At 36.7% G+C, this 27185-nt stretch overlaps 1 protein-coding gene and 1 pseudogene across 2 annotated transcripts; one reads left to right on the top strand and one right to left on the bottom strand.

Annotated features, from left to right (window-relative positions):
* Nucleotides 1-9519: 9519 nt before the first annotated feature.
* LOC138171726 (large ribosomal subunit protein uL30-like) lies at nt 9520-10921 on the bottom strand (annotated as a pseudogene).
* Nucleotides 10922-15053: 4132 nt separating this feature from the next.
* Nucleotides 15054-25349, top strand: LOC138171735 (olfactory receptor 2G6-like). 2 transcript variants are annotated; one of them, XM_069101370.1, is made up of 2 exons: nt 15054-15062; nt 24414-25349. In XM_069101370.1, exon 2 carries the CDS (start codon nt 24417-24419, stop codon nt 25347-25349), a length of 933 nt encoding a protein of 310 aa, XP_068957471.1. In that variant the 5' UTR covers nt 15054-15062; nt 24414-24416. The 2 variants fall into 2 exon arrangements, with proteins under 2 accessions (XP_068957471.1, XP_068957470.1); XM_069101369.1 differs by lacking the exon at nt 15054-15062 and adding an exon at nt 22799-22816 and having other exon boundaries at nt 24423-25349.
* Nucleotides 25350-27185: the final 1836 nt, after the last annotated feature.

The following is a 27185-nucleotide window of genomic DNA, read 5'->3' as shown; positions in this document are numbered from 1 at the left end:
CACAAATATGGTGCTGATACATAAATCAGGGTGAACTAAAATAGAGAAAGAATATTATAGACCAGTTTCCCAAATGAGTATCCATACAAAACTTTTGAACAAAATACTAGCAAATCAATTCCAGCATTATATTATTATATCTAGTATTATATACTATAGATGTAGTATATGTACTATATTATATTAGTATATATATTGCTATAGTATAATATATATTAGTATATATATTACTATATTATATATATATGTAGTATTATACACTATGAACAGGTGGGATTTATACTGGGGATGCAGGACTGGTTTGAAATTAGGACAACTATTAATATAATTGACCATATAAATAACATAGGGAACAGAAATCATATGATTATCTCAAGAGATGCTGAAAAATCTTTTGACAAAATACAGGACCCATCCCTATTAAAAACACTAAAGTTTGTAGGAACAAAGGGAATATTCCTTAAAATGGTAAGCAATATCTATCTAACACCATCAGCAAGCATTATCTCATGGGGATAAGCTAGAAGCCTTCCAAATAGGATCAAGAATGAAGCAATGATGCCCATTGTCACCACTATTATTCAATTTAATATTAAAAATGTTAACTACAGCTATAAGAGAAGAAAAAGAAATTTAAGGCAATAGAATAGGCAAACAACTATAACTCTTACAGATGCTATGATGGTATACTGAGAGAACCCTAGAGCATCAACTAAAAAATTACTTGAAATAATTAACTACCAAAGTTGCAGGATATAAAATGAGCCACATAAATATCCTCAGCATTTCTTTATGTGATCAATAAAGCCCAGCAACAAGGGAGAGAGAAATTCCATTTAAAATAACTAAACAATATAAAATACTTAGTAGCCTACCTGCTAAGACAAACCCAGGAAGTATGTGAACACTTTTCCCACAAATAAAGGCAGACCTAATCGATTGGAAAAATATTAATGGCTCCTGGGTAGGCAGATATAATATAGTAAAAATAGTAGTTCTGCATATAATTTACCTATTAAGTGCCATAGCAATCAAAGTACCAAAAATTATTTGATATAAACAGAAAAAAAAATAAAAAAATTCATCTGGAAGAACAAAAAGTCAAGAATATCAAGGGAATTAATGAAAAAAAGGAAGATGACGTAGCAATGCCAGAAGTTCATAACTCCTTATTCCTTATATATTTTTTCTCTGTATTGTTGAATCATTTATGTTGAAATATATGATTTTCCAAAAGAGGATAGATTGGGGCAGGTATGTGCCACAGTGAATAAAGCACCAGCCCTGGAATCAGGAGAACATAAGTTCAAATCTGGACTCAGACACTTAACACTTACTAGCTGTGTGACCTTGGGCAAGTCATTTAACCCCAATTGCCCTGCCTTCCCTCCTCCAAAAAAACAAAAACAAAAAATAGGATGGGTTGTATCTACCTTGTTAAGGGATTCTGTTTGTATAAGGCTAAACAGAGAAATTTGTATCTTTCATAAAATAGGTGCCACCATATTTTTGATATGGACTTGAAATGACCAGAAATATACTTTAGTAATATCAGTTTTAATTTTTTGTGGGGTGGGAGAGGTATTTATAACTGTAGCTGAAATAGAATCATATTTGCTACATTGCCTGAGTCACTTCCCAATCTGTGACACTTCTTGAGATCCAAAGTAAAGTAGTAAATTGGAGAAAAAATTAGACAGTTTCTCAGATAAAGGTCTTATATCTCAAATATATGAAAAACCTCATAAAGAATCTACAAAAATTTGAGACATTCCCCAATTGATAAATGGTTAAAAGATATGAATAGACAGTTTTCCAATGAAGAAATCAAAACAATTTATAGTTATACAAAACATACTCTAATTCCTTATTGATTAGAGAAATGAAAATTAAAACAGACTTGAGATATCATTTTGCACCTATCAGTTTACCTAAATAGACTGAAGGAAAAAGTAAGTGTTGGAAGGGATGTGGAAAATTTGGGACACCAATGCACTATTGGTGGAACTGGGATCTGATCCAACTATTTTGGAGAGCAATCTGAAATTATGCCCAAAATTAAACTGCCTATATCCTTTGGCCCAGAAATACAACTACTAGGTCTATTTCCAAAGATGGTTGGGGAAAAAGGAAAAAAGCTACATGTTCTAAAATATTTATAGGAGCTCTCTTCATGGTGGCAAAGAACTAGATGACAGAAGTCAACTGGGGAATGATGAACAAGGTGTGGTATATGATTGAGGTGTGTTTGAGTGATGGAGTACTCCTGTGCTCTACGAAATGATGAGCTTGGTGATCTTAGAAAAAATATGGCTAGACTTAAGTGAAATAATGAAGAGTGAAATGAGAAAAACCAATAAAACACTGTATACAGTAACAGCAATACTGCTTTAAAAAGGACTTTTAACTAAGTCATTCTCATTCTGATAAATACCCAAATTAACTACAAAGGGCACATGAAGAAAGACACTGTAAGTATCCAGAGCAAGGCATGATAAATAGAAGTAGGTATAGGATGATTTTACACATATCTATATCTACCTATGTCTATATATACACAGACAGACATACACATACATATGCATATTTGTGTGTAATAATAGCCATCTCTAGGGTGGGGAGGAGGAAATTAAAAAAGGAAGAAAAGAAATTTACATGATAACTTTATGACATATTTAAAAGGAATAGCAAATGGTACATAATAGATTTGCAGTTTCATATGGAATCATAATTTTTTATTCTACTACATTATAGAAATGCTTGTTTTATTTCACAACTCAAAAACAAATAAGATAAAAAAGGAAAAGATCCTCATACAAACAAAACCTATTTATTCTGAAGACAAGGATGCACAGAGAAAAGTTATAGATCTCCTAGAATAACATGTCAAGTAAAAAAAAATCAATACCATAACAAGGAATAATATAAGAAAGCTGCCCAGAACTTCCAAACACAGAAAACAAATTATCAGTTGAAAGAATTCACAGATCACTTCCAGAATAAGAAAAAAAGTTTTACAAATACCAAAATACATAGTAGTAAAACTGTACAATTCTAATGATAAACAACAAATTCTTCAAGTGATCAGGAGAAATATGCTCACCTATAAAGGAAAGGAAATCTGAATAATAAAGCTATTCTAGAGCCACTGGAGGAAATAATAATGTGTTCTAAAATGTGAAAGAACTCAAAACACAAGTCAAAGTAACATCCTCTAGAAATATGAAACTAACCATTAGTGAAAAAAAAAAAGATGGACATTCAACAAAAAGGTATTTAAAAAACCCCTAGAATGCAAAACAACCATGAGCAAATATTTGTTTTCCAAGTGTCCCAGACAACTAAAATACAAAAATATATGGCAAATAAATACTGTAACAAAAAAACAACAGTAATAACAGAAAGGGATGAGTAACAGATTTCTTTCTAAAAGTATTCAAGAGGACAAGGATGAAAACATAAGTCAAATAAAAATGATGGTGAAAAAAAGAAAAAAGGGGAGAAAGAAGGAAAAAGGCAAGGGAATATGTGATGTATTCTAATTAAGTGGAAGGTAAACAATGGAGTCAGGATTCTTATAATCTCCCTGGAAGAAGAGAACCAGCGGCAACTTAAGTTGCACAATTGATTGAAAACTGATCCTGGAGTCATGAAGACCCAAGTTCAAATACAGATCAAATCCAGACACTTAACACTTACTAGCTATATGACCTGGAGCAAGTCACTTAACTCTGATTGCCTCAAAAACAAATAGTAGAGAACATACAGAAGAATAAGAAAGAGGACAAAGAAAAAGATTGAAACAGAAGGAATGGGTTAAGTCTTGTTTCTGTGCTGGGAGATGGGAGGAAAACTGATGAATACTTCCAAAGGAAAAGACAGAGGTTTTTACCAAGGGCCATAATCTTTGATCTGGTACTAATAGAGACCATTCGTCCCTCTTCATGAGAGGAGGTAGCAGTATCCTTAGGAAGAAGTAACACTCAAAAGATTGTAAGGGCAGGGACATAGGGAGGAAATATCATGGAAAATGGTGAAAATAAATAGACCAGGAAAAGATAAAAAACAGACTGACTCAAATTTTTTAAAACAAAATCCTTTTAAATAGACGACGCTGACTTATCCAAGAAATAATTCAACATAACCAACATACTAAGGATGCAAGGATGGTTCATCATTAGGAAAAACAATCAACATGATTAATCATATTCAAAATCAAAATACAAAAAACTAAACAATCATTTCAAAATATGCAAAAATCTTTGATAAAATATAACATTTTATTCTAAAAACCTAAAAATATAGTCATATAGTACTGTGGCTAGCACAGTTGGTGGGCCAGGGAGTGGTGTGAATAATGATATAGGGGTGTAATCAATAGTCTGTTTATTACAGGGCCATTTCATACAGAGCCAAAGATACAAGGGGCTCACAGAGTTTAAATGCCCCGTAACAGAAGGTCTACATGACCCAAAAGAATGTAGACACTCCAAAAGAATGCAGATAATGTACAAGGACCCTCCCTTGATCTTGTTTACTATTTACCCTAGCTTAAGGTTACTTATTTATTAGGGTAATATCATAGGACCATATGCGGAGGCATAAACAAAAAAAAGATTGCATGCCCTCTTGCTTATCTGCCCTGTAACCTTGTAGGTAACTGTATAGGGCAGAGGAATATTCCTTTAGTGGGGCCAAGGGGACCCCAAAATTTCTCTACATCCAAACAAGGTTATATGTCCTCCTGCTTATCTACCCTGTAACCTTTCAGGTGATAATATAGGGGAGGGGAACATTTCGTTAGTGGAGTCGGGGAAATCCTAAAACTTCTCTACAATAGAGGAACCTTTAAATATCATAAATTATTAGATAAATATGTTCAATTTATATAGAGGATATCTTATTTATATTAATTATCATCTAAGAATAAAAGTAAGCATTATATACAATTAAGACATGCTAGAACTTTCCCCAATAAATACAGGAGTGAAATAAAGATGCCTACTCTTCCCACTATTGTTTAATATAGTTCTGGAAATAGTAGCAATAGCAATAAAACAAAAGAGAGAAAATAAAGGCATAAAGATAGGTAAAGAGGAGGGAAAAATCCCTATTTGCTGATAATATGGTGCATATTTGAAAAATCTTAGGCAATCTGCAAAGCTATCAATTGAGAAAATAGCTTCAACTAAGTTGCAGCCTATGAAATAAATCCTCAAATATCAAGAGTATTTGTAATATAATAATAACAAAACCCAAGAGGAAATAATAGAAAGGAAAATATCATTCCAAATAACTACAAAATCCATAAAATACCTGGGGATTGAGCTACCAGAACAACTAAAAGAGTTGTTTATACTTACCATGTTCTCCTTAGGAAAATGGGTGAAGGAAAGACCATGGGGAGGCAAAAAGAAAATAATGAACCACATGTGCAGTTAGGAACTAAGAAAAATTTTTACCATGGGATAATACACTCTCAAGCATGTACAGGAATGGATATTTTGAAGAAAGAGGCATAATAGCAAAATGGGTCCAGAGGCTACAAGGAAATAATATAGAAACTTTTTAGAAGAAGAGACCCAAAAGAAATAGAACCTTTAATTCCATGAGGAATATGGAGACAAAAGACAGATGAAATAAGTATATGGGTCATGAATCAAAGAATGAAAGTCTAGAATATACAGAAAAGGAAGATCAATAAAAAACATCCATTTTTTTCTAAAAGCATAGCAAATGAAAATTTAAAACGCTAATTTACTAAGTAATTTGCAGACTTTAAGAAAAATTACCCAAATTACAGGATTACACAGATGAAATTGAGAATTTAATGTCTTTCAGTAAAGACATTAAGTCTTTTCAGTCTTTTTAGACAAGTCTAAGAGCTATTGTTCAGTTGTTTCAATTGTACCTGACCCTTTGTGGTCCCATTTGGGGTTTTCTTGGTAAAGATACTGGAGTACTTTGTCATTTTTTTTCCAGTTCATTTTAGAGATGAGAAAACTGAGTCCAACAAGATTAAGTCACTTGCCCAAAATTACACAGTTAGGAATGTATGGGCCATATTGGAACTCATGAAAATGAGTCTTCTTGACTTAAGACTGGCAGTCTATTGCAACACCTAGCTTTATAAAGAGATAAACAAAAAGGAAACAATAAAATTGAATATCATTCCTGGAGAAACTAGAGCTAAAAGATTTACATCTCCCAAATGGGACTGCTAAGAACATATCTATTTCTCAACACCACAGGGAATCAGGAAGACCATGAGATCAAATCCAGTGGCAGACACTGGCTAACTGTGTGACCTTATAAAATTCACTTAACCTTTGTTTATTTCAGTTTCTTCAATTGGAAAATGAGAATAATAATGCCTATGAGGATCAAATGATATAGCATTAGTAAGAGTAGTTACAATAGTGACTTGGCCTATTTCCAAAGATGATTAGGGAAAAAGGAAAAGAGTCCATCTGTTCTAATGTGCTTATAGCAGCTCTCTTTGTTGTGGCAAAGAACTGGAAATTGAAGGGATGCCCATCAACTGGGGAATGGCTAAAGTAGTTGTGGTATATGATTGTGATGAAATACTACTGTGCTATAAGAAATGATGGGCAATAACTTTAGAAAAGCATGGAAAGACTTGTATGAAAAAGTGAAAAGGTAAATGAGCAGAATAAAGAGAACATTGTACACAGTAACAGCAATATTGTTTGAAGAATAACTTTGAGTGAATAAGTGATCTTGTCTATTGTAAATACCCAAATTAACCATAAAGGACATATAAAGAAAGACACTATCTCCAGCCAGAGAAAGAACTAAAAAATAGAAATATTGCTAGAATAATTTTATATATAGATACCTATTTGCATATAATATTAGCCATCTCTAGGGGGAAGGAAAAAAGAAAAAAAAAGAAATCTACATGATAATATTATTGTAACTTTGAAAGGAATGGCAAATAGTACAAAGTAGATTTGAAGTTTCTTATACAATTATCTTTTTTATTGCACTGTTATGCAAATGCTTGTTTTATTCCATAAATTAAAGATGAAATAAAAAATAATACTTAGCACAGGGCTATATAAATGCTTATTCTTTTTCTCTTCCATAAAATAAAATTATAATGTTTAAATATCATGCCAAATTTTCTGGGACTCAGTTAAAAGGGACTTGAGGGAAATCATATTACTGCAAATATTGATTAACAAAATGGAAAAGGAGAATAAATGAATGAAATATGCATTTTAAAAATGAGTTATCCAACAAATAAAGATAAAATAAACACAAAAGAAAATATATAAAAAATTAGAGGAAAAATACATAGAATGGAAACCAAAAAATGCATAGAAAAGATCAATAAAATTAAAAGCTAGTACTTTTAAAAGACTAATAAATAAATGCTTTTTACCAATATAATTAAAGATAAACGAGCAGAGAATACATGCAACCAAATAGCGAACAAAGTGAATTAACAACAAAATTAAGGGAAATAAGAATTATCAGGATCTGCTATTATGCTAACAAATCTGAGAACACAAAACAGAGAAATATCTTCAAAAATATGAAATATCTAAACAAACAATAACAAATAGATATTTTAAACAATCACATCAGAAAAAAATAGAATGATTCATAGAGGAAATATTAAAGAAAAATAAAAACCTCTTGGTCCTAACCAATTCACAAGAGAAATATATCAAACTTAAAAAAAAATTATTCTTTTTTCTTTTGGAGGGGGAAAGTAGGGCAGTTGGGGTTAAATGACTTGCTCAAGGTCACATGGCTAGTATCTGAAGTCCGATTTGAACTCAGGTCCTCCTTACCTCAGGGCCAGTGCTCTATTCACTGTGCCATTTAGCCACCCCAAAATTATTCTTAACAATAGATAAAAGAAAGTCTAAATATTTATTTTAAAAGACATAATCTTCAATATATGCCTAAATCAGGGAAAAATAAAATGAAAAATAGAATTGTAGACCAATAAGTTACTGAGTATCAGTTCAAAATTTTATGTAAAATTCTTTCAAATAGCTAGGTAATCTTTGATTAGGGCAAAGATACATCTATGCTAGGGGTGTTAGGATGATTCAACATTAGGAAGACAATAAACATAATTTATCATATTAAAAGGAAAATTATCCAAAATGATGATTATCCCGACAGATGCAGAAAAATAAAAACTTTGACAAAGTACAACTCTCAAGTATAGGCATATAGGATTATTTTTAATAATGTAATTTAAATTTATAATATGCTATATAATATCATTATCATATGTCTTTTTTAATATAATATTTTTATAACAGAATTTATGTTGTATTTTAATATATTAATTTATACATAATATATCAATAAAATACAATATACCTTTAAATAATGTATTTTATCATAATAATCAAGATGGTATACGATCTAATAAATGTGATATATCATGTGTATATTGTATATTTGATAGATCACATTTTAATAATTACATAATATGATTTAACCTAATAATAATAATGAATATAATTTTAATAGAATAAACAAAATCTATTTAAAACAGAGCAATCAGTTTTTTTTTTAGCATGAAGAAATTTATTGATATTATTACCTCTGCTCATGATAGAAAACTCTAAGTCATACACATCTCTGAATACACATACTATGTATACCACATAAACCCACCCCAGATTAAGAAGCCAGAATGAACCAGTCCATTAATCCAAGTGAACTGATTGCCAGTTGTAGAGCACTGGAAGGTGAGGGACCCAAAGCAGCTCTGTCACTTGTGATACAGAATCATGGGATTTTAACAAGCAGGGTGGTCTGACAATAGGCTGGGTGACCCCAGACAGATGATTGCTTATTGACCATACTGTTCATTAGCCAACCGCCCTCTTACAAGTTCTACCTAGAGCTCTTACAGCTTCCTGTTAGAATGCATGCGTAAGAATGAACAGTAGTGCAGAAAGTTCAGAGGCCCTTTTCATGGCAATGAGACAATGAAAGAAACAACTTGGGTGGAAAGTCAAGGGTTAAAGGGTCATAGATCTAAGAAAGGACAGTGGCTCTGGGCCTAGAAATAGGCTTCAAGCCCAGGCTTTTCTATCATTTCACTGCATTGGGGGAATGCCTGAACCTCACTGAAACCCTTCTGTTACCCCACCAAAAGATCCATAAAGGTGAGAAAGTAACCAGGTTTTTAAAGAACTCCCTGCCAGGCCTTTCCTACATCCTTTCTATACTTTTTTCTCCCCACTCACTTGTTCTCATTCTTTACAAAAAATATACACTCACTGGAAACCAGTCATTAACACAATTTGGGAATAAAGATGCACACGGATACCCAAAGTGGACAGAGAGGGACAGTGAAACAACTGCTCCAAAGGTGTCTGAGGCTGAAACGGATGAAAACAAATAGTACAAAGCTACTGTCAGGGTTTAGGTTGTGTCTGAAATCCCTCTGGCCTTCTCCTGTCTAGTCTGTATCTAGCAGACCCTTGTGGTCACTTAGCCTTCCTGTGGACTAACAACAGATTAGAGGAGCCAAGGGACTCTGAAGAAGCTTCGAGGCTCTTCCCACAGAACCACGAGACCAAACGCTGGCTTGGTAGAGGTCGCTGGGGGAACAGGGGAGAATGCCAAGAAGACAGTCTGCAGTTCAGGAAGGGTCTGTGTGGAAGAAGGCCCCAGGGTACCAGGCAGCCAAAGAGAGCTGTGGCCTGGTACATTCCCAATACCACACCAGGTCCCTCCATGGCCCACATATCCCCAGTACAGGGAAAACCGACTAATCACATCAGAATATCCAGGGGGAAGGTGAACCCTACTGCAAAATCTAAACAAAGAATTCAAGGGATAAATCTCAAGATTTTCTCTGCAAATGTTATCCCTAGATCCTTCTGGCTGAGGAAATGGACTCCTGAATGAAAATTAAAACCCACAAATGTCCTCAGGAACCTTGACTCTAAGCCTGCCTTGAGGATTTGCTAAGCTCCACCAAGACGTGAAAGAAATGTGAAGGGCAGGAGATCCAGGAGGATGGTCAACCCCTTTAGTCATGTGCTGCCCTGGTTTGTCTGACTTCCACTTTCTATTCCTTGGGCTAAACCACACACTAGCCCTCCAACCTTTTATTCTGACTCCAGAAGGTTTTTTTTTGGTCACAGGCATTTTTATTAATGGACCATTAGAAAAATAATCATAGTGTACAGACCTTGGTTCATTCTTCTAAGCCTGTTGATCTGGTCTTCTCTGTTACCAGCATCTCCACCTTCCACAAAATGTGTGGTCTTTTTCTTCATTCCGCCTTGTGGAGAAGATAACTTTAAGGGCCACAGGAAGCCATTGGCAGCTTTGAAGTGCTTGCCAACATTGTAGATCTCATGGATCAAGTCCTCCATGCAGATAATTCCATATTTACCAAGAGATCTGACAATAAGGCCATTATCCGTCAGGGCAATTCTCTGTTTCTTGATCTTGTCATAACCATGTTTGTAAATTAAGTCATTCACAGACTTTTGGTTTGGGTAACCCCATGCCACAATCCTCAGCATGTTAATGGAAGCCTTGTTAAGCTTAAGCTTAAGCCACTGAAGATTTGACTAAGACGAAGAAGCCACAGTCATTTTCAGACCTTTGGACTAACTCCAATGAAGCCTCACATCCTAATCACAGAAGGAATGGTTTCAGCAGGCACACAGTAGTTGCCAGCGTTGTGTGCCATTCTAGCCAGCTGGATTTTACTTACCTGTCAGTGCTCCTTACGGTAGACTTGAGCTTTTTCCTAGACAGCTTTTCTCCATATTTTCCTGAGCTTTTTTACAGCCGTCCTCTTCTTCACGTGCTCAGCCTTCAGTATTGTGGAAGCCTCGCTTTTTTTTTTCAGAAGGGATTCTGGGACACATGGTAGATTCTTCTTTTCTTCTATGCCCACCATGATTCCAGTCAGAAAAAGAGGGGACTCCAGAATTCTTGACTTCCTGAATGGCTCATCAATCATCTCATCACTAACCTGGAGGCCAACCCCCTCCCACAGTATCTGAATGCCATGAACCCAGGAAATAGACTGGGGGATCTGAGAACAAGACCATTAACAACAACCACAAAAAACCCAGAAACTCCAGATAGATAGATGGATGAATGAATGAATGAACAAATAAATAAGTGCAGTATGGGATGGAAGGAAGGGCTAACTGTGCAGAGCAGGCACAGCATCTGACTATGGGGTCTTTGCCAGTCATAGCAATTTCATAGCTCCCATGAATTGGAAACTGGTCATTTTGGGGGGGCACAGCCCACATTCTCAAAGCACTGGGGTTCCCTCACCAGAGGTAAGCTTAAGAGAAGGGGTAAACCCAGACAGCAGCACATGCAGAGAAGGGAAAAGGCCACAGGACCTACCTTGGTCCTTGCAAAGGCCTGTGAAACTTCCTTCTGTCAGTGTCCCAAGGGAGTCAAATCCTTCTTAAATGCTTCTCAGCTAAGGGCAGCTGCCTCTAACTCCTCTTCCCCACCTGGCCATAGAATCTCATCCTGAACACAAGATGAGAGGGAGTAGATGCTCCTTTAGAGAATGCCAAACCAACATTCACTACACTCAAATGAAAAGTGGGTCCATTTCAAAGGTTGCTGACTTTCTTCACCAAAACAAGACAAATTTTGTTACCCTTATTCTTAAGAACAAAAAACAATCCTGCCTTTCCTTCCCCGTACAGAAAAGTCTTCTGAATCCAGCTACTACTGCAACTTGGCATGGATGGAAAAGATTTGGGTCATGATGCATGGTCCCCTTTTCTCTACTATCTCTGACGCTCAGTCTACCCTCTTGTAAGTACTCACCACTGCACCACTGGAGGTCCAGCAAGGCCTGGGCAGGGTTCCCAGGCATTGGCATGTTGTGGGTCTCAGACAAAGGCCACATGGGCAGAGGGGGAACACATGACCAGTGGGTTGTCATGGCCTGGGCAGGTTCCCCATGGGGCAGCCACTCATCAGGCCAAGCAATTAGTTTATGTAATGGGAAAAAATACAATCTTTCTCAACAAATATAGTAGTAAAACAAGAATGCCCTTTCTCCCCACTGTCATTTGGTAGAGTTGTGGAAATGCTATATTGTTAGTCCTTCAATTTAGAAGAGACATATGACATCCTGGAGAATTGTCGTGATTTATGGGCGAGTCGGATTTAAAGGAAGTAGAAGTTGCACAAAGTCATAAGCCTCACTCCCTTTTCCATAATCATCAAAGTCCAGTGGCAATACCAAAGTCAGGATGACCAGTGATGGCCTGGGCTGCAGACCTTGGAGTCTTTGGTATGTAACCAAACTCTAAGTGCTCCTTCTCCTCTCCAATGGGAGGTAAATTTGGAGGGCCAGAAGCTGCCCACTTAACTTGGGGTTTACTGGTTGGATCCTTTCCTTCCTTCCTTCCTTCCTTCCTTCCTTCCTTCCTTCCTTCCTTCCTTCTTTCCTTCCTTTCACAAAACCTTAAACCTAGTTCACTCCAAAGCTCATAATTAATTAATTAAAGGAGCTATCCCTTGACTGACTTCTTAAAGAGGCCTATTCACTGAATGGGCATTACCTCACTCTCAGTGAGTACCTGCAAAAGCCTTAGCTAAAAGGGTCAAGGTCTCCCTTTACATCCTGCATCATCTCCAGTCATCCTGAGGAATATCTGGTCACTGGATCCCAATGACTCTGGAGGAGAAAGTGAGACTGGTGACCTTGCACAGCCCTCCCTCACTCAAATCAAAGTCAACTGTAAGTCATGTCATCATCTCCCTAATGCCATTGTCCTTTTCAAAAATGAAGGATAAACAAATGCTCCACAGTGCCTGCTTCAGCTGCCTTGGGATAGCACCCCCTTACTCACTGATGTATTTGAGACCTGTCACCTTCAACCTGATTTAAGTCCATCTACCCAAATGGTTTTACCAAGGTATAGCTGTTGTGTTTGCTATAGCTTCTAAGAGTCACAGGTGAGAGCTGAGAAACAGGTAGACACCAAAGGCAGATGAGCAGACCTGAAAAGGTCTCAGCAGGACCTCACACCCAAGGTGCTAATCCTTCTTGAACACTCCACAAACCTCACTGGAAATTCCAGCAATAAGACAAGAGAAAGAAATTAAAGGGATAAAAATATATGAACAGGAGATAAAATAATTTCCATTTGCTGATGATGTGATGGAAATTCTAGGGAATCAGCAATCTTACTAATGGGGACAATAGCTTCAATGAATGTATAGTCTATAAAATAAACCTCAAAATCAGCAGCATTTCTATATAATAATTACAAAATCCAAGAGGTAATGTGAGAAAGGAAAGTAAATTAAAAGAAACTAATGAACAGATTAGTTGAATGGAAGGAAAGGAAGAAAAGGAAAGGAAAGAAAGGTAAGGAAAGGAATGGGTGGGGAATCTATTTGACTTAGAGGAAAAGGGAGGAAAGAATTATGTAACCAAATAAAAGCAGAAGCATAAAGGAATATAAGGAACAGATTATATTATATTATTACATATTGTTTATTTTATTATTTAATATTACATAATTTTATTATATGCAATATATAATATAATAATGTGCTGTATATTATATATAAATAAATATACATATTATATTTTATATCATATAATATATAAGGAATAAGGAAAATCACAAAAGGAAAGGTGAACCAAATGAGGGGACAAGATCAGGGTGAGAAGAAGAGAGGCAGCAGGAACAGGGATGCCTTAAAAAGTTTAAAGTAACCAAAGGAGCAGAATAATATGTTTGCAGGAGGAAATTTTAACTTGTAAAAGGTAATATCTGCTAAGGACAAAGATATTAACTTAGGTACTTGAGGAGAAAAACCAGTGTAAGCAAAAGGAATAAAGTAATGATAAATGCTAAAATTTCCCATTATTCGTGTATATATGTTTTGCACTTCTAACTTGTTTGTAAGCTTCCTGAGGACATGGGTCATCTTTTATGTGTTTTTGTATTTAGTTATCTGTTGACTACTGAAAAAATAAATTAAAAGGAGTTTGATATATAACCTAGAGCACTTTATTTGAAGTCCCAAGACCTGAGTTCCAGTTCAGACCCTGCTATTAATTAGTTGCTTGAACTTGGGTTGTCAAGTCCATTTAGGCTCTTTGCCCTTAGTTATAACTCTAAAACTGGGAGTATAATGCTTTGTGGTGCTGCTTGACTTGATTGGCTTTCATTACTTATCTCATAAGGTTAATATAAGGCTCAAATGTGCTAATGAATTCTAGGTAAAGAGCTTTGTGAAAGCACCACACAATCTTGGCCTCAAAAGATTAATGGAGAGGATCCTGGGAAGATGGTGGAATATGTCAGAAAACTTTCAGATCTCCAAATTTCCTCCACAGAAAAAGCAACATTGCCTCAGAGGGAATGTAGAGCAGCAGAAATGAACAAAAACCAGGGTGAAGCAGTTGTTCTTCTAAAACAATTTAAGACCCCAGTGAAGACCTGACCTCCAAGGGCAAAGGGAGTGAAGTGCAAATACCTCCCAGGTCAACTCTTAGTAATTATAAACAACAAGCCCTGGGGGTAGCTGGGATTGAGAGGCAGCCTCAGCCTTAGAAACTTGCATTTGTTGACAATGTAGGGGTGTGATGACTGAGGAAAAGGAGACTGAAGGACTTTAGCTGTCAAGGGACACCAAGCACAGGTGTGCTGATCAGATGAATCCTGGACTGTGGCTGCAGGGAGGAGGAGCTCACACACTCCTGGTAGCAGAGGGCTGGGGTACAGCTGACTGTGTGTACTTGCAGGAGAACAGAGTCCCTGGTTTCAGCACCAGGGAAGCAGAGGGCAATTGTACTTTGCAGTCTCTGTATGGACCACCTGGGGAAATTTGTTAGTGGTACGGTGTGATCAGGGGCTAAAGTCTCTTAGGAGTGGAGAGGAGAGACCAAGGTTGAACTCTGGGACAGACCTCAGAAAATAACAATAAGAAGGACCTGAAACTTGAGGCTTTATTCTCCCTACTTTAGGACTAGAACTTGATCACACTAATAGCTGCAAAAAATAAAATAAAGCAAAAAAATTAAAATTAAAAATGAGCAAGCAAAGGTAAAATAACCCACCCATAGATAGCTATTATGGGGTTAGAGAAGCTTGGTTCATATTCAGAGAAAGATAATAGAGCAAAAAATGCCACTCCTTTTTCAATGAGATATACAAAATGGCCCCAAGAACAAAAAAGATTTCTTAGAAGTTAAAAAGGACTTTAAAAATCAAATAAGAGAGATTAAGGGAAAAATAGAAAGAAGAACAATCCAAGAAAATCAAAATTATGAAAAGAAAATCAATCTATTTAAAATAGAGAACCAAAAACTTAAGGAAGAAAATAATTCCTTGAAAACTAAAATTGGGCAAAGGCAAGCTAAAGGCATTTTAAGACACAAAGAAATAACAAAACAAACTCAAAAGAATGAAAAATAGAAGAGAATATCAAGCATTACATAAAAAAAAAAAAACAACTGATCCGGAGAACAGATTAAGGAGAAATAATACAAGAATAATCAGACTGCCTGAAAATTATGATAAAAAAAATCTTGATACAATATAACAAGAAATTATCAAGGAAAATTGCACTCAATTTCTTGAACAAGAAGAAAAAGTAGAAATAGAAAAAAAAAGTCAGCAATCATCACCTGAATGAGATCCCAGGAAGAAAACTTACAGGAACATCATAGCCAGACACTTAATGAACTAAAAGACTTTCAGGTATTTGTGTCAAAAACAACAGAACCTAAGGTAAAATTTTACATAATATCCAGGAGAAATATAAAGTAAACACTAAAGGACTCAATAAGGTCAAATTATATATTTTTATATATGAAAACATTTTCAGTTCTATTATGACTATTTTTATTTGAGTAATTTGACAGAAAAGCTTGGACTGAGATAAGCATAATTGGGTGATGCTAAAATGCTATATATATATATATAATTGGGTGATGCTAAAGTAAAAATGTGTAGTGAGAGATAAAAAAGGAGCAATTATCTTATACAAATGATGCAAAAAGAGTAATGTTGATACAGAAGAAACTAGGAGGGGGAGGGCAGGGAGTGCTGGAAACTCTCATCAGGAATGGACTGAAGAGGGAATAACATATCTAGAGGGGTATAAAAGTATTCTAAGATCAGAAAGAAGTAAGGAGGCAAGAGGGTTGAATGGGGGGAGAGAATAAGGGAGGGATTCTTGGGGGGATAGGTAGGTAAGGAATAGGAGGGCAAGTTTGTAGAAATAAAGCAGAGAAGTGAAGAGAGGAATAGAGTGAGAAGAATAGTGAGGAAAAATAGGAAGGAGAAAATTATACAACTAATAATTATAGCTTAAAATGTGAATGGGATGAATTTATTCATATAATGGAAACTTATAGTAGATAAAATACATGAATTGAAGAATATGTTACTTTCAGGAAATGCTATAAAAAGGAGAGATACACAAAAATATAAAATAAAGGTCAGAATTAGAATTTATTATATAAAATAGTAGGGGTAGTAATCATAATTTCAGGCAAGGTTAAAGCTAAAATAGATTTAATCAAAAGAGAAAAATAGGGAAACTACACTGCCAGCCATATCATTCAATATTGCTTTAGACCATTAAAAATACCTAGAAAGTGTGAAATACCTTCGAGTATACTTGCCAAAATAGAGTAATCATACTAATATAAACAGAAAGAACTTTTTATACAAATAAAGTTAGATCTAAATAATTGAAGTAATATTTATTGTTCATAGGGAGGTAAGGGCAATAACATCTAAACACGATAATTTTACTTTACTAATCTATTTATGTAATGTCATCCCAATTAAATTACTACATATCTACTACATATCAGGAAAAAATAACAAGGTTCATTTAGAAAAGAACAAAAGGTCAGAAATTTCAAAGAAACCATTAGGAAAAAGATGTAAAGGAAGAAGATCCAGTAGTATCAAACCTTAAACCATATTATAAGGTGAGCGCATTGTTGAAGTGCATGATTAATCATTTTGACTATTTTAAATGAACTTTTTTCATATAATAAATATAAATAATATAAATAAAACCTATGCAGCCAAGAATAGAAGGAATTCAGAATATTGTGAAAAAAAAAAACTTTCATAGACAATCTCTCAGACAGAATGGGTTTCTGTTGGAATATTGCTGTGGTGTAGGAAATGATGAGCTGATCAGTTTAGAAAAACATGGAAAGACTTGGACTTACGAAGGAAGTTCACTTTATCCACTTTCAGAGAAACAGATACTACGAGGAAATAAGCATAGTACCATCTGACTTATGTGTATGAATGTATATGTATATGTTTATAGATATCTATAGATGTATTATATATCTCTATCATCTATCTATCTATCTATCTATCTGTCTGTCTGTCTGTCTGTCTGTCTGTCTGTCTATCTGTCTGTCTGTCTGTCTGTCTATCTACCTATCTCTCTGTGTATATGTATGTATGTCCACACAATTGTGGCCTCCTGTAGTCTTCTTTGTGTGTGGAGGGAGGGGAAAAATAAAGTAAAAAGTGCGTAACAGAACAAAAGAAAACCTACAAGGAAGGAAAGAAAAGCTGCACAGCTCTGAAAAGAATGTATGGTATTTTTATATAGGTTTTCTTGAAATGGACATTTATTGCTTCATATTGAATCCCCTCATGTTCTGTTGCATACATAGCAATTTTTTTCCTTTTTTAAATTTTTCACTTAAATTTAAAATAAATTTAAAAACTTTAAAAAAAAAGACTAATAGTGAAACATGCTTTCCACCTCTTGGAAGACAGGTGACAGATTACATGTCTGGAATGAGACACATATTCTCAGACATGGTCAGTATATGGATTTTATTTATTTAATTAAACATCTTTGCTATAAGAGAGGGTTTCTACTCAGGAGATAGCAGGAGGGGGGTTAGTGAGTAGTGATAGGAATATTTTTTGTAAAGAATATAAGCAACATGTTTGAAAATGTAAGGAAAAAAGGATGTGTAGAAGGAGACATGACTAGAACAATTTTATTTTGTCTTTGTACACTTTTTTGCATATTTACATATATAAGCATATAGAAATATCTACACATGTAGATGCATATGAATGTGCATATTTGTGTATATATACACATATATGTCCATATATTTTTAAAGAAACCATATGATAGATCATGCTTCATTATATAATATTTTCCTTTATTCTGTCTTAAAAAAAAGCTTGTTGATGATTTACTTTGAAATATAAAATCCTTAAAAAGAACAAAAATAAAGACTTATAAAAGTCTAAAACATGAATGTGCCAACACTGTTATATTCCTCAATCAATCACTTCATATATGGAAAACAGCTTTTTACTAGCAGCACCTTGTCAAAGTTTTTAAGACCATTGTCTCCCAGCCCCCATAATGGTTTTTTTAATCTAAACAATCAATTCTGTAAATATTTCCTTAGAAAATCAATTTCATTCCTTTGATATTTTTAAAAAAGATGATCAAATATGGACTTAGTGAGTCTGACAGATGAAGACTAAATCAAATTAAACCAAATAAGGTCTGGACAGAGAGGCAGCACCTATATTCCAATAACTGCTTCCCCTTTGGGGATCAAAGGTCCAGGAAATACTCAGACATCACTCCCTAAGCCACTTCTCTGAGGACCATGCATCTGGAATGCATCATTCAGTGCTTAATTAGTAAATGGGGATTCACAGTCCCTGAAGTGCTCTCAGCATAAATAATTCCTTTTCCTAAAACTTGGCTCTCCCTCCCTGCTGGGAGCCCTAGCTACCTTCTATTTTCTTATTGCACTCACTCATGAAAAGTGGTGGAATCTGCTTAAAACCTTATCATCTTCCCTCAAAGATGGTCCTGCACACTTTCCCCACCAAGCATCATTTCACAAATGCCAATGTATACACCAAGATTCCCACATTTACCTATGGGACACCAGTTCCTTTCTACCCACTGACAGAGTAGGCTGTGAGCCAGTGTCTTCAAGTCCTCTATTGGAAACTTCCAAGCTACAGTGGAAGATACAGAGTGAGGAGTTACTAGCTTATGGACATCAAGGAAGAAGATGGTACCTAACCTTGACAAAGGGATTGTTACAGAAGTTTCCAGGTGGGTCATAGGGAAGAAAATTTTGGAATGGGTGAGGAGAAATCTGGATAGAGACTGTTGATCTTAGGTGAAAAATATTTTTAGTTCAATAATCTCCTCTCCCTACAACTAGTTCTAAAATTCTATTGATCCTGGCTGCAAAATGCCTCCTTTCCTTTCTCCACACACACATTACTATTGCCTTTATTCAGGTTCTCATTACCTCTCTCCCCTGTACTACTACAATAATTTCCCAATTATTTTCAATGGATCCAATCTTCCCTTCTCCAAACTCTGTATAAATTACTAAACTGATAGTATGAAAACATCATTGTGGCCATATAACCCCTTGTACTACCCAGAGCCCCAACACACACACACACACACACACATTCACACACAGAGAGCAAGAGAGAGACACACAGAGAGAGGCAGTGAGAGGCAGAGACAGAGAAATCTTCAGTGTCTCACGATTCCATGTGACATAATGAACAAATGTCCCAGACTAGCTCTTCCTAATCAGTCTGCAGCCTTCCTTCCCAGCCTTACTTCATATGGCTCCCTTTCATTCACTCTTTGTTGCATTCAATTGGTACTGATGTCTATTCTCAACACGTGATGGGTTATCTCTTGCTTCTGTCACACACAAGATAATTCCAAGTTTTCCCAAGTCAGATCCTTCTCTTCCTTTTCAACCTGGTCTGTACTATTCTAAAAATTCATCATTTTTACTTTCTTGAGCACATCTTCCATCGAGGTACAGGTATTGCTTCATATTGGTCTTTGTATCCCCAGTACCTCACACAGGGTCTTGAATCTTCTAAGTGGTCATTGCTGAATTTAATTGAATTCAAGTGAAGAACCATTTCTTAAGTGTCCAATATATGAATGAAACTGTACCAGGTGAAGATATAAAGACCAAAAGAAACGTCCTTATTTTCCAGGAACTTAAATTCTAATGGAGGCATATTACTTGCTCAAATGAGTAAATTTAGCTTGAGGCAGTGTGGTGTAATGTCTAGATTGCTGGACATGAAGTGAGAAGGTCTACAATCCTATGAATTTAGGGAATGAAGACACAGCCATATACTATCAGGAAACGTGCTGCGTAAAAGGTGACCCCAGAGGTGAGTCTTGAAGGAACAAGTATTATAATAGGACGTGTGAAGGGAGTTACAAGGTATACAAGACAGCTGTACAGAGGCACGGCAGTAGGGAAGAGAGTTCTCTGAATGCAGAGCATTTTAGTAGGTCAGTTTGACTGCAGCAGACAGCATGTGAAGGGGAGTAATATGAAATAGGATGGTAAAGGTAGGAAAATGGCATATTGTCTGGCACTTTAAATGAAAGGCTATAGAATTTTGTATTTTATTTTCTCAGCAGTAGGGAGCCATTGAGGAATATTGAGTGGATTCAGGGCTGTAGACAGACTTGTGCCTTGGGAAGATGATCTTGGTAGTGGTATAGAGTGTGGATTGATGAACAGAAAAACTGGAGAATCATAAAGACCAATTCCAAGCTATTGCAATTTTCCAAGCAAAGATTGATGAAAGCTTAATACAAGGTATTAACAATGTGAACTCAGAGAATGGGATGGGTTTGAGAGATCTGGTTGTATACGACATACAACTAATTCAATATAGTAGATGAAGGGGAGGAAAGAGCCAAACGTGAATCCAGCTTGTATAATAGTGACTGGAGGTTCAATACCAATCTAGAATTTACTGAGAAGTTTACAGGAGGTTTTTTTTTCTGTGGGTGGGAAGTGGGGTATAGGAAATATGTCCATTTTGCAAACCCTCGAATTGAGATACCAATGAAGCATCTAGGGAAAGATGGTCAATGGACACTTGTGATGAGATAATGGGGCTCATGAGAGAGGTTAGACGTGGTTATAGATGAAATTAGTTTATTATTTTTGCTGCTACCATGACTGCTACTACCAACAATAATAACTATGAAACTCTTTAAGGCTTGCAAACATGTATATATTATAATACATATATTACATACATATACAAATGTATATGTATGTAATATCTATGTATGTAAAAATGTAGATATGTAAATATCTACCCAAAATATACATTTAGATGAATTTATGTATATTTACACACACAACTATCACAAATCATTTGTCAGCTTGGTGCTCTTATCATCCCCATTCTATAGATAATGTTAGCAATCAATAAACATTTATCGAGTACCTACTGTGTGCCGAGCAGCAGAATTCTGCATTAATTAAAATGTTTTCTTTACTCGTTTTGGAGTCACTTTCAAGTTAGATCATTGGGTGCTCCACAGGGTACTGGTGGTGTGATTCTCACTGTTTCTTGGGCTCTACATGCTCTTCTCTAAAATCTTCCTTTCTTTACAACTGATCAAATACACAAATTGGCAAGCCACCAAGTTAAGGAAAAGGTCTATGGCCTTGGAAGGGGCCAAAAGTGACAGTATCAGAAAGACATCAAATCCATTTGTTTACTAGGCTGACTTTATCAACTAAGCCGACTGGGGAAAGAAAGGAAAGAAAATAGCCATGGTGACATTGTAAGCCCCTGGTACTGGGAAAGTTCAATCACTTATTGGCTATGATTGTGTGCTGCTCATGGATAGGGAGCCCAATGAGGCCCTAGTGCTGCATAGTAAAAATGTAGGTATATCAACATGTAAGGGGATAGGGAATAAGCATTTATATAATCCCTACTATGTGCTGGGCACTGTGCCAAATGCTTTAAAAATAACATCTCATTTGATCCTCAGCTGTGAGGTAGTTGATATTATTATCTTAATTTTACAATTGAAGAAACTGAGGCAGATGACAATTGAATGAATTTCCCCAGGATCACATGGATAACAGATGTCTGAATCTAGATTTGAACTCAGGTATGCCTGACTCCATGGCCGGAGACCATCCACTGCATGACTTAGCTGCCTTGTTGAAGTGGGTATCACTCTATTTGCCTGGGAACCCTCCAAATTGGCATATAGAGTCAGGTACCAACCAGGTATGATGCCATAGATGTTAGTCATTCAATGAAGCATTCATCAAGCAGTTATTATGTGCCAGACACCAAGTAAGTGCTGGGATATGAAGAAAGTTTTAAGAAACACAGTCCTTGACCTTAGTGAGCTCACAATCTACTGGTAAAACAGCATGAAAAAAAGAGCACATACAAGTTAACATAAAGCGTAATGGAAGAAAATTCCTGATCTTGTCCTGAGATGCCCTGATCTTGAACATTGATCTTAAAAGGAAGTCACTGATCTTAAAAAGAACAGATGTATACTTAGACTAAAAGTTTAGACCTTTCCATACGTGACTGCCTCTTTTGCTCCCACATTCTGAATGTCATGTACTTTTTACTCTCTATACTATTTAATAAATCTATCTTAATCCTGCTATTTGAGAGTAAACTCTGTTTAGGTCACAAGAAGATGGGAAAGAGAGAAGAATTCAATGTGATAGGGATGTGCTTGAGTCGTTTGGATAAATTACGCCTTAGTGCTGTCAATTTTCATGCCACTTTGGAAAACAAGAGGCAGGCATTTAAAAAAGGCTGAAATCCAGGAAACTCCTGCAAGGGACATTCCTATGCCAACAGATTTGGGTCAGTATTTTAGGGTTTACTGCTTTCTTCAGAGATTATAATCTGAAGAGTTATCATACCTGCTGGGATCAGACACTCCCTTACTCAGAGAAGACACTATGAGTGATGATACCAGGGTTTCCTCAAAACTTTTCTTCCCTTTACCAATCTGTCATTCTCTTGTGCCACTGTAGATCCGAAGAAAAAAACCCTGGTTATACGTATGGATGGAGATAGAGAAACACCAAATGAGGATAGATAATGACAGATAGATGCATAATAGGTAGATAGAGATATTAATAATCATTATTATAGTAGCAGAAACATTAGCAGAGCAAAATGTTATATGTCATAATATGTCACCATAAGTTACTGGAGTATGGGCTCTAATAACAAACTCCTGGGGCCAGGGTGGGTGATCTTGGTGGTACCAGTTCCTCTGTGGTACTGCAGGCAGGCAGTCATATTACTATAATGACAACAGATCCAAAACAGAATGACTTGGTTTGACAGCAAGTCAATGAGATTAATAGTTTCAGAAAACTGATAAGCTGTTTGAGTCAGCTCGTGATGATAAATTGAAGATGGGGAGGTGGAGAATTCAGCTCTTCCACAAAGATAGAGCAAAGGCTACGTCTATCTTTAGGCTGATACCAGATTCATCACATGCAATATTTTTTTTAAAACCCTGAAACCGAATGTTGATTTTATGTATTTTTTATTTTTATTTTATTTTTGTTTTGTTTTGCTTTTTGGAGGGCAATTGGGGTTAAGTGACTTGCCCAAGTTTGTATGTTAAGTGTCTGAGGCCAGATTTGAACTCAAGTCCTCCTGACCCCAGGGCCAGTGCTCTATTCACTGCACCACCTAGCCACCCCTGAATGCTGATTTTAAAAAAAGAAACAATAGTAGTTTCATTAAACACAGAAGCTTGTCTAGGTGGCACAGTGGCTACAGCGCCAGACCTGGAATCAGAAAGACCCGAGTTCCAATCCAGTCTCAGACACTTACTCCCTATGTGACCCAGAGCAAGTCACTTCACCTCTGCCTGCCTCAGTTTCCCCAGATGACCCTCCACCTCCCAGAGTTGTTGTGAGGATCAAATGAGATAAGAATTACTAAAGTGCTATAAAATTTTTGCTATCATCATCATCATTATTAAATGCACAAAAAGAAACAAGTAAAAAGTGCAAATGGCTGTTTGATCCATTGTTCCTCTATGGGAAGTCAAATGACTGATTTGGTGTTTTTTTTTAATTTTCCTAATATGCTTGAATATTCAGAGTTATGGAATCTTAGGGACGGAAGATGATGGAAATCACAGTCTAACCTATCTTTGATGAGCATGAGGGCTCTGAGGCCCAAAGACACTAAATGTCTTGCCTGAGGTCCCATAGCCCATTTGGAACAGAGTTGCGATTCAAAGCCAGGTGCCTTGATATGCAGGTAGTTCTCACTCCAGTACACCAAGCTGCTACTTATTTGGGAATCTTATCTGCAAGGGCTTGGTTTGCATTCTTCCTCTATTAGGACCTGGGCTCCATTAGGAGGCCACTGTTTCATTTTGTTTAGCTTTGTTTAAAAAGCAGCAGTACCTTCTCAATGGGCCACTTGCCAGCTAAGGATGGAGGGGAGGACTCTGTCTTTAAGCACGTTTACTTCATTCCCTTCTTGCATCTATGTGCTAACATCTGATCCTGCTTTAACATCCCAACAGGAGCTCAATGCTGAAAGTCAATGGAGCAAAACTACAGCTCCCAAGAGGGATTCATTCTCTTGGGCTTCTCTGACAAGCCCCAGTTAGAGATTGTTCTCTTCATGGTTATTTTGATCTTCTACATCTTGAACCTGGTGGGGAACACAATCATCATATTAGTGTCCTGCCTGGACCCCAAACTGCACACCCCAATGTACTTCTTCCTTACCAACCTGTCCTTCCTAGACCTCTGTTTCACCACCAGTGTAGCTCCACAACTGTTGGTTACCATGAGAAGCAAAGACAAAAGCATGAGCTACAGTGGGTGCATAGCTCAGCTCTATGTGGCCATGGGCTTGGGATCCACTGAATGCATCCTCTTGACTGTCATGGCCTATGACCGCTATGCGGCAGTCTGCCGCCCCCTGCACTATGCAGTCATCATGCACCCAAGACTCTGCCTGTCACTGGCTGCCACAGCATGGCTCAGTGGCCTTGCCACCTCTCTCATCCAGTGCTCTCTCACTATCCAGCTCCCCCTGTGTGGTCACAACCAGCTTGACCACATCTTCTGTGAAGTGCCGGTGTTGATCAGGCTGGCTTGTGTAGACACCACCTTTAACGAGGCCCAGCTCTTTGTAGCCAGTGTGGTCTTCCTCGTGGTGCCTGTCTCTCTCATCCTGGTCTCCTATGGCTACATCACTCAGGCCATATTGAGGATCAAATCTGCAACAGGACGTCGTAAAGCATTTGGGACTTGCTCTTCTCACTTGGTGGTTGTAATCATCTTCTATGGAACCATCATCTTCATGTATCTCCAGCCAGTCAAAAGTAGGTCCAAAGACCAGGGAAAGTTTGTCTCCCTCTTCTACACCATAGTCACACCTCTGTTAAATCCCCTCATCTATACCCTGAGGAACAAGGATGTGAAGGGAGCTCTGAGAAAGCTGATATTGGGGAAAATTATTGGATAAAAAAGGTTATGAGTAGTAGCCATGGACTAGGGGATGTTGCTGCTGCAGTTGATTTGGAAGCCCCCAGGAATCATTGTCATTTCTTCCCCACTCTCTCTACTTGTCTCTTGATCTCTGCCTTTCTCCATCTCTTTTTCTTGTTCTTCCTCTGTGCTCTATCCCTCTCTCTCAAATATATACTTGAGTTCTACATCATGTGGGTATAGAGGTTAGCAAAAGGTCTGTGGTACTAGAGAGGACAGAAGTCCTGCCTTTGACACACACACTTACTGTGTGACCAGGGACAAGCCATTTAACCTCTCAATGCTCTGTGCAACTGTCTTAGGACACAATGTGCAAGGAAGCTGGCTACCTGCATCATTCCAAGGGAGGATGGGGTTCCCTCACCTATAACATCCCAATATCAATGAAATCAGACTCACCTCCTGTCCCTATACAGAAATAAAAGCCATTTATACAACACTTTAAGGTAGACAAAGCACATGTATGCACACACAGATATATGAAGGGAAGACTATCAAACCGTGCCTCAGACATTAGATGTACCTCTCACATGACATATATGGATGTGTGTATATATAAACATCTGTATTTGTATGTGGCATGTGTGTATACATACATACACATGTGTATGTACATATATGTATATAAAATCTCATCTGAACCTCACAGCAATCCTGGATGTAGGTGCTTTTATTATCCTCATGTTACAAATGAGGACACTGAGATCTGGAGAACTGAAGTGCCTTGCCCAGGATTAGAGTTGGTGAATGTCTGAGGAAGGATATGAGGAGAGTCTTCCTGACTCCAGTGCTTTTAAATGGAAGTGAAAACTATAAGCACATAACAGGTTTAGGATCTAGACCCCCAAGCATGGCTTAGGAGGACTGTTCTCTCTTCAGCTTTCTTTCAGTAGCTCATTTCTTCTCATCCGAAGTCCTAAGATAACCAAGGTTATTTTTCCTGATATAACCATGTAAATTAATAAAATTAAACACTTTTTCATTAATTAATCAATTGATTATATTCCACCTCATTTTATATACTGGAGAAACCTCTTTTGCCCCCAAGTTTTCACATGTAATATATGCCCCTGTCTCAGATGCTTAAACATCAGCATTATTGTTATACAATTTTTCACTAAAGTATCAAACAATAAAAAGACATATTCAAACATCCCAACAATATTCAGCTATGAAAAGGCAGATACACCTTTGTAGTTTAAAAAGTCAACATTATAGGAGCTGATTCCTCTACAGTCACTAGGAACACATTTCTTTCAGCTAAGAAATTCAGTCCCTTGGGGCAGCTAGATGGTGCAGTGAATAGAGCACCCGCCCTTGAGTCAGGAGGACCTGAGTTCAAATTTGGCCTCAGACACTTAACACAAAAACTAGCCATGTGACCTTGGCCAAGTCACTTGACCGCAATTGCCCTCCAAAAAGCAAAAACTAAAGAAAGGAAGAAAGAAAGAGAAAAAGAAAGAAAGAAAGAGAAAAAGAAAGAATGAAATTCAGTTTGTTGAGAATGTTCTTCAGAATTTCTTCTCCACAAAATAAGCTAGACTTATTTTTCTCAGTGACTCTTCACTCATTCTCCAAGATGGCAGCTAACTATTAGTCTCTCAAGGAAAAAAAAAATATTAATCCTTTTTCTCTGTGCCTCTCAAACTCTTACAAACTCAAACAATTAGATTGGGTTCTTAATGTGTAGTATGTACAAAATGATGTAACTTAAAAAGCACAGAGAGCAAAATGAGTTCATAATAGTAAAACAAAAGATAAAAACGTCATGATGGCATGTGAGAAATATTTTATATATAACATGTAACATATC

The sequence above is a fragment of the Petaurus breviceps genome, unplaced genomic scaffold (genome assembly GCF_028583685.1).
Source record: "Petaurus breviceps papuanus isolate PSGF00001 unplaced genomic scaffold, PetGlider_PUasm1.0 462, whole genome shotgun sequence".
NCBI lineage: Eukaryota > Metazoa > Chordata > Mammalia > Diprotodontia > Petauridae > Petaurus > Petaurus breviceps.
The sequence above is the reverse complement of the archived record's forward strand: the minus strand, read 5'-3'. Positions and strand labels throughout refer to the sequence as shown.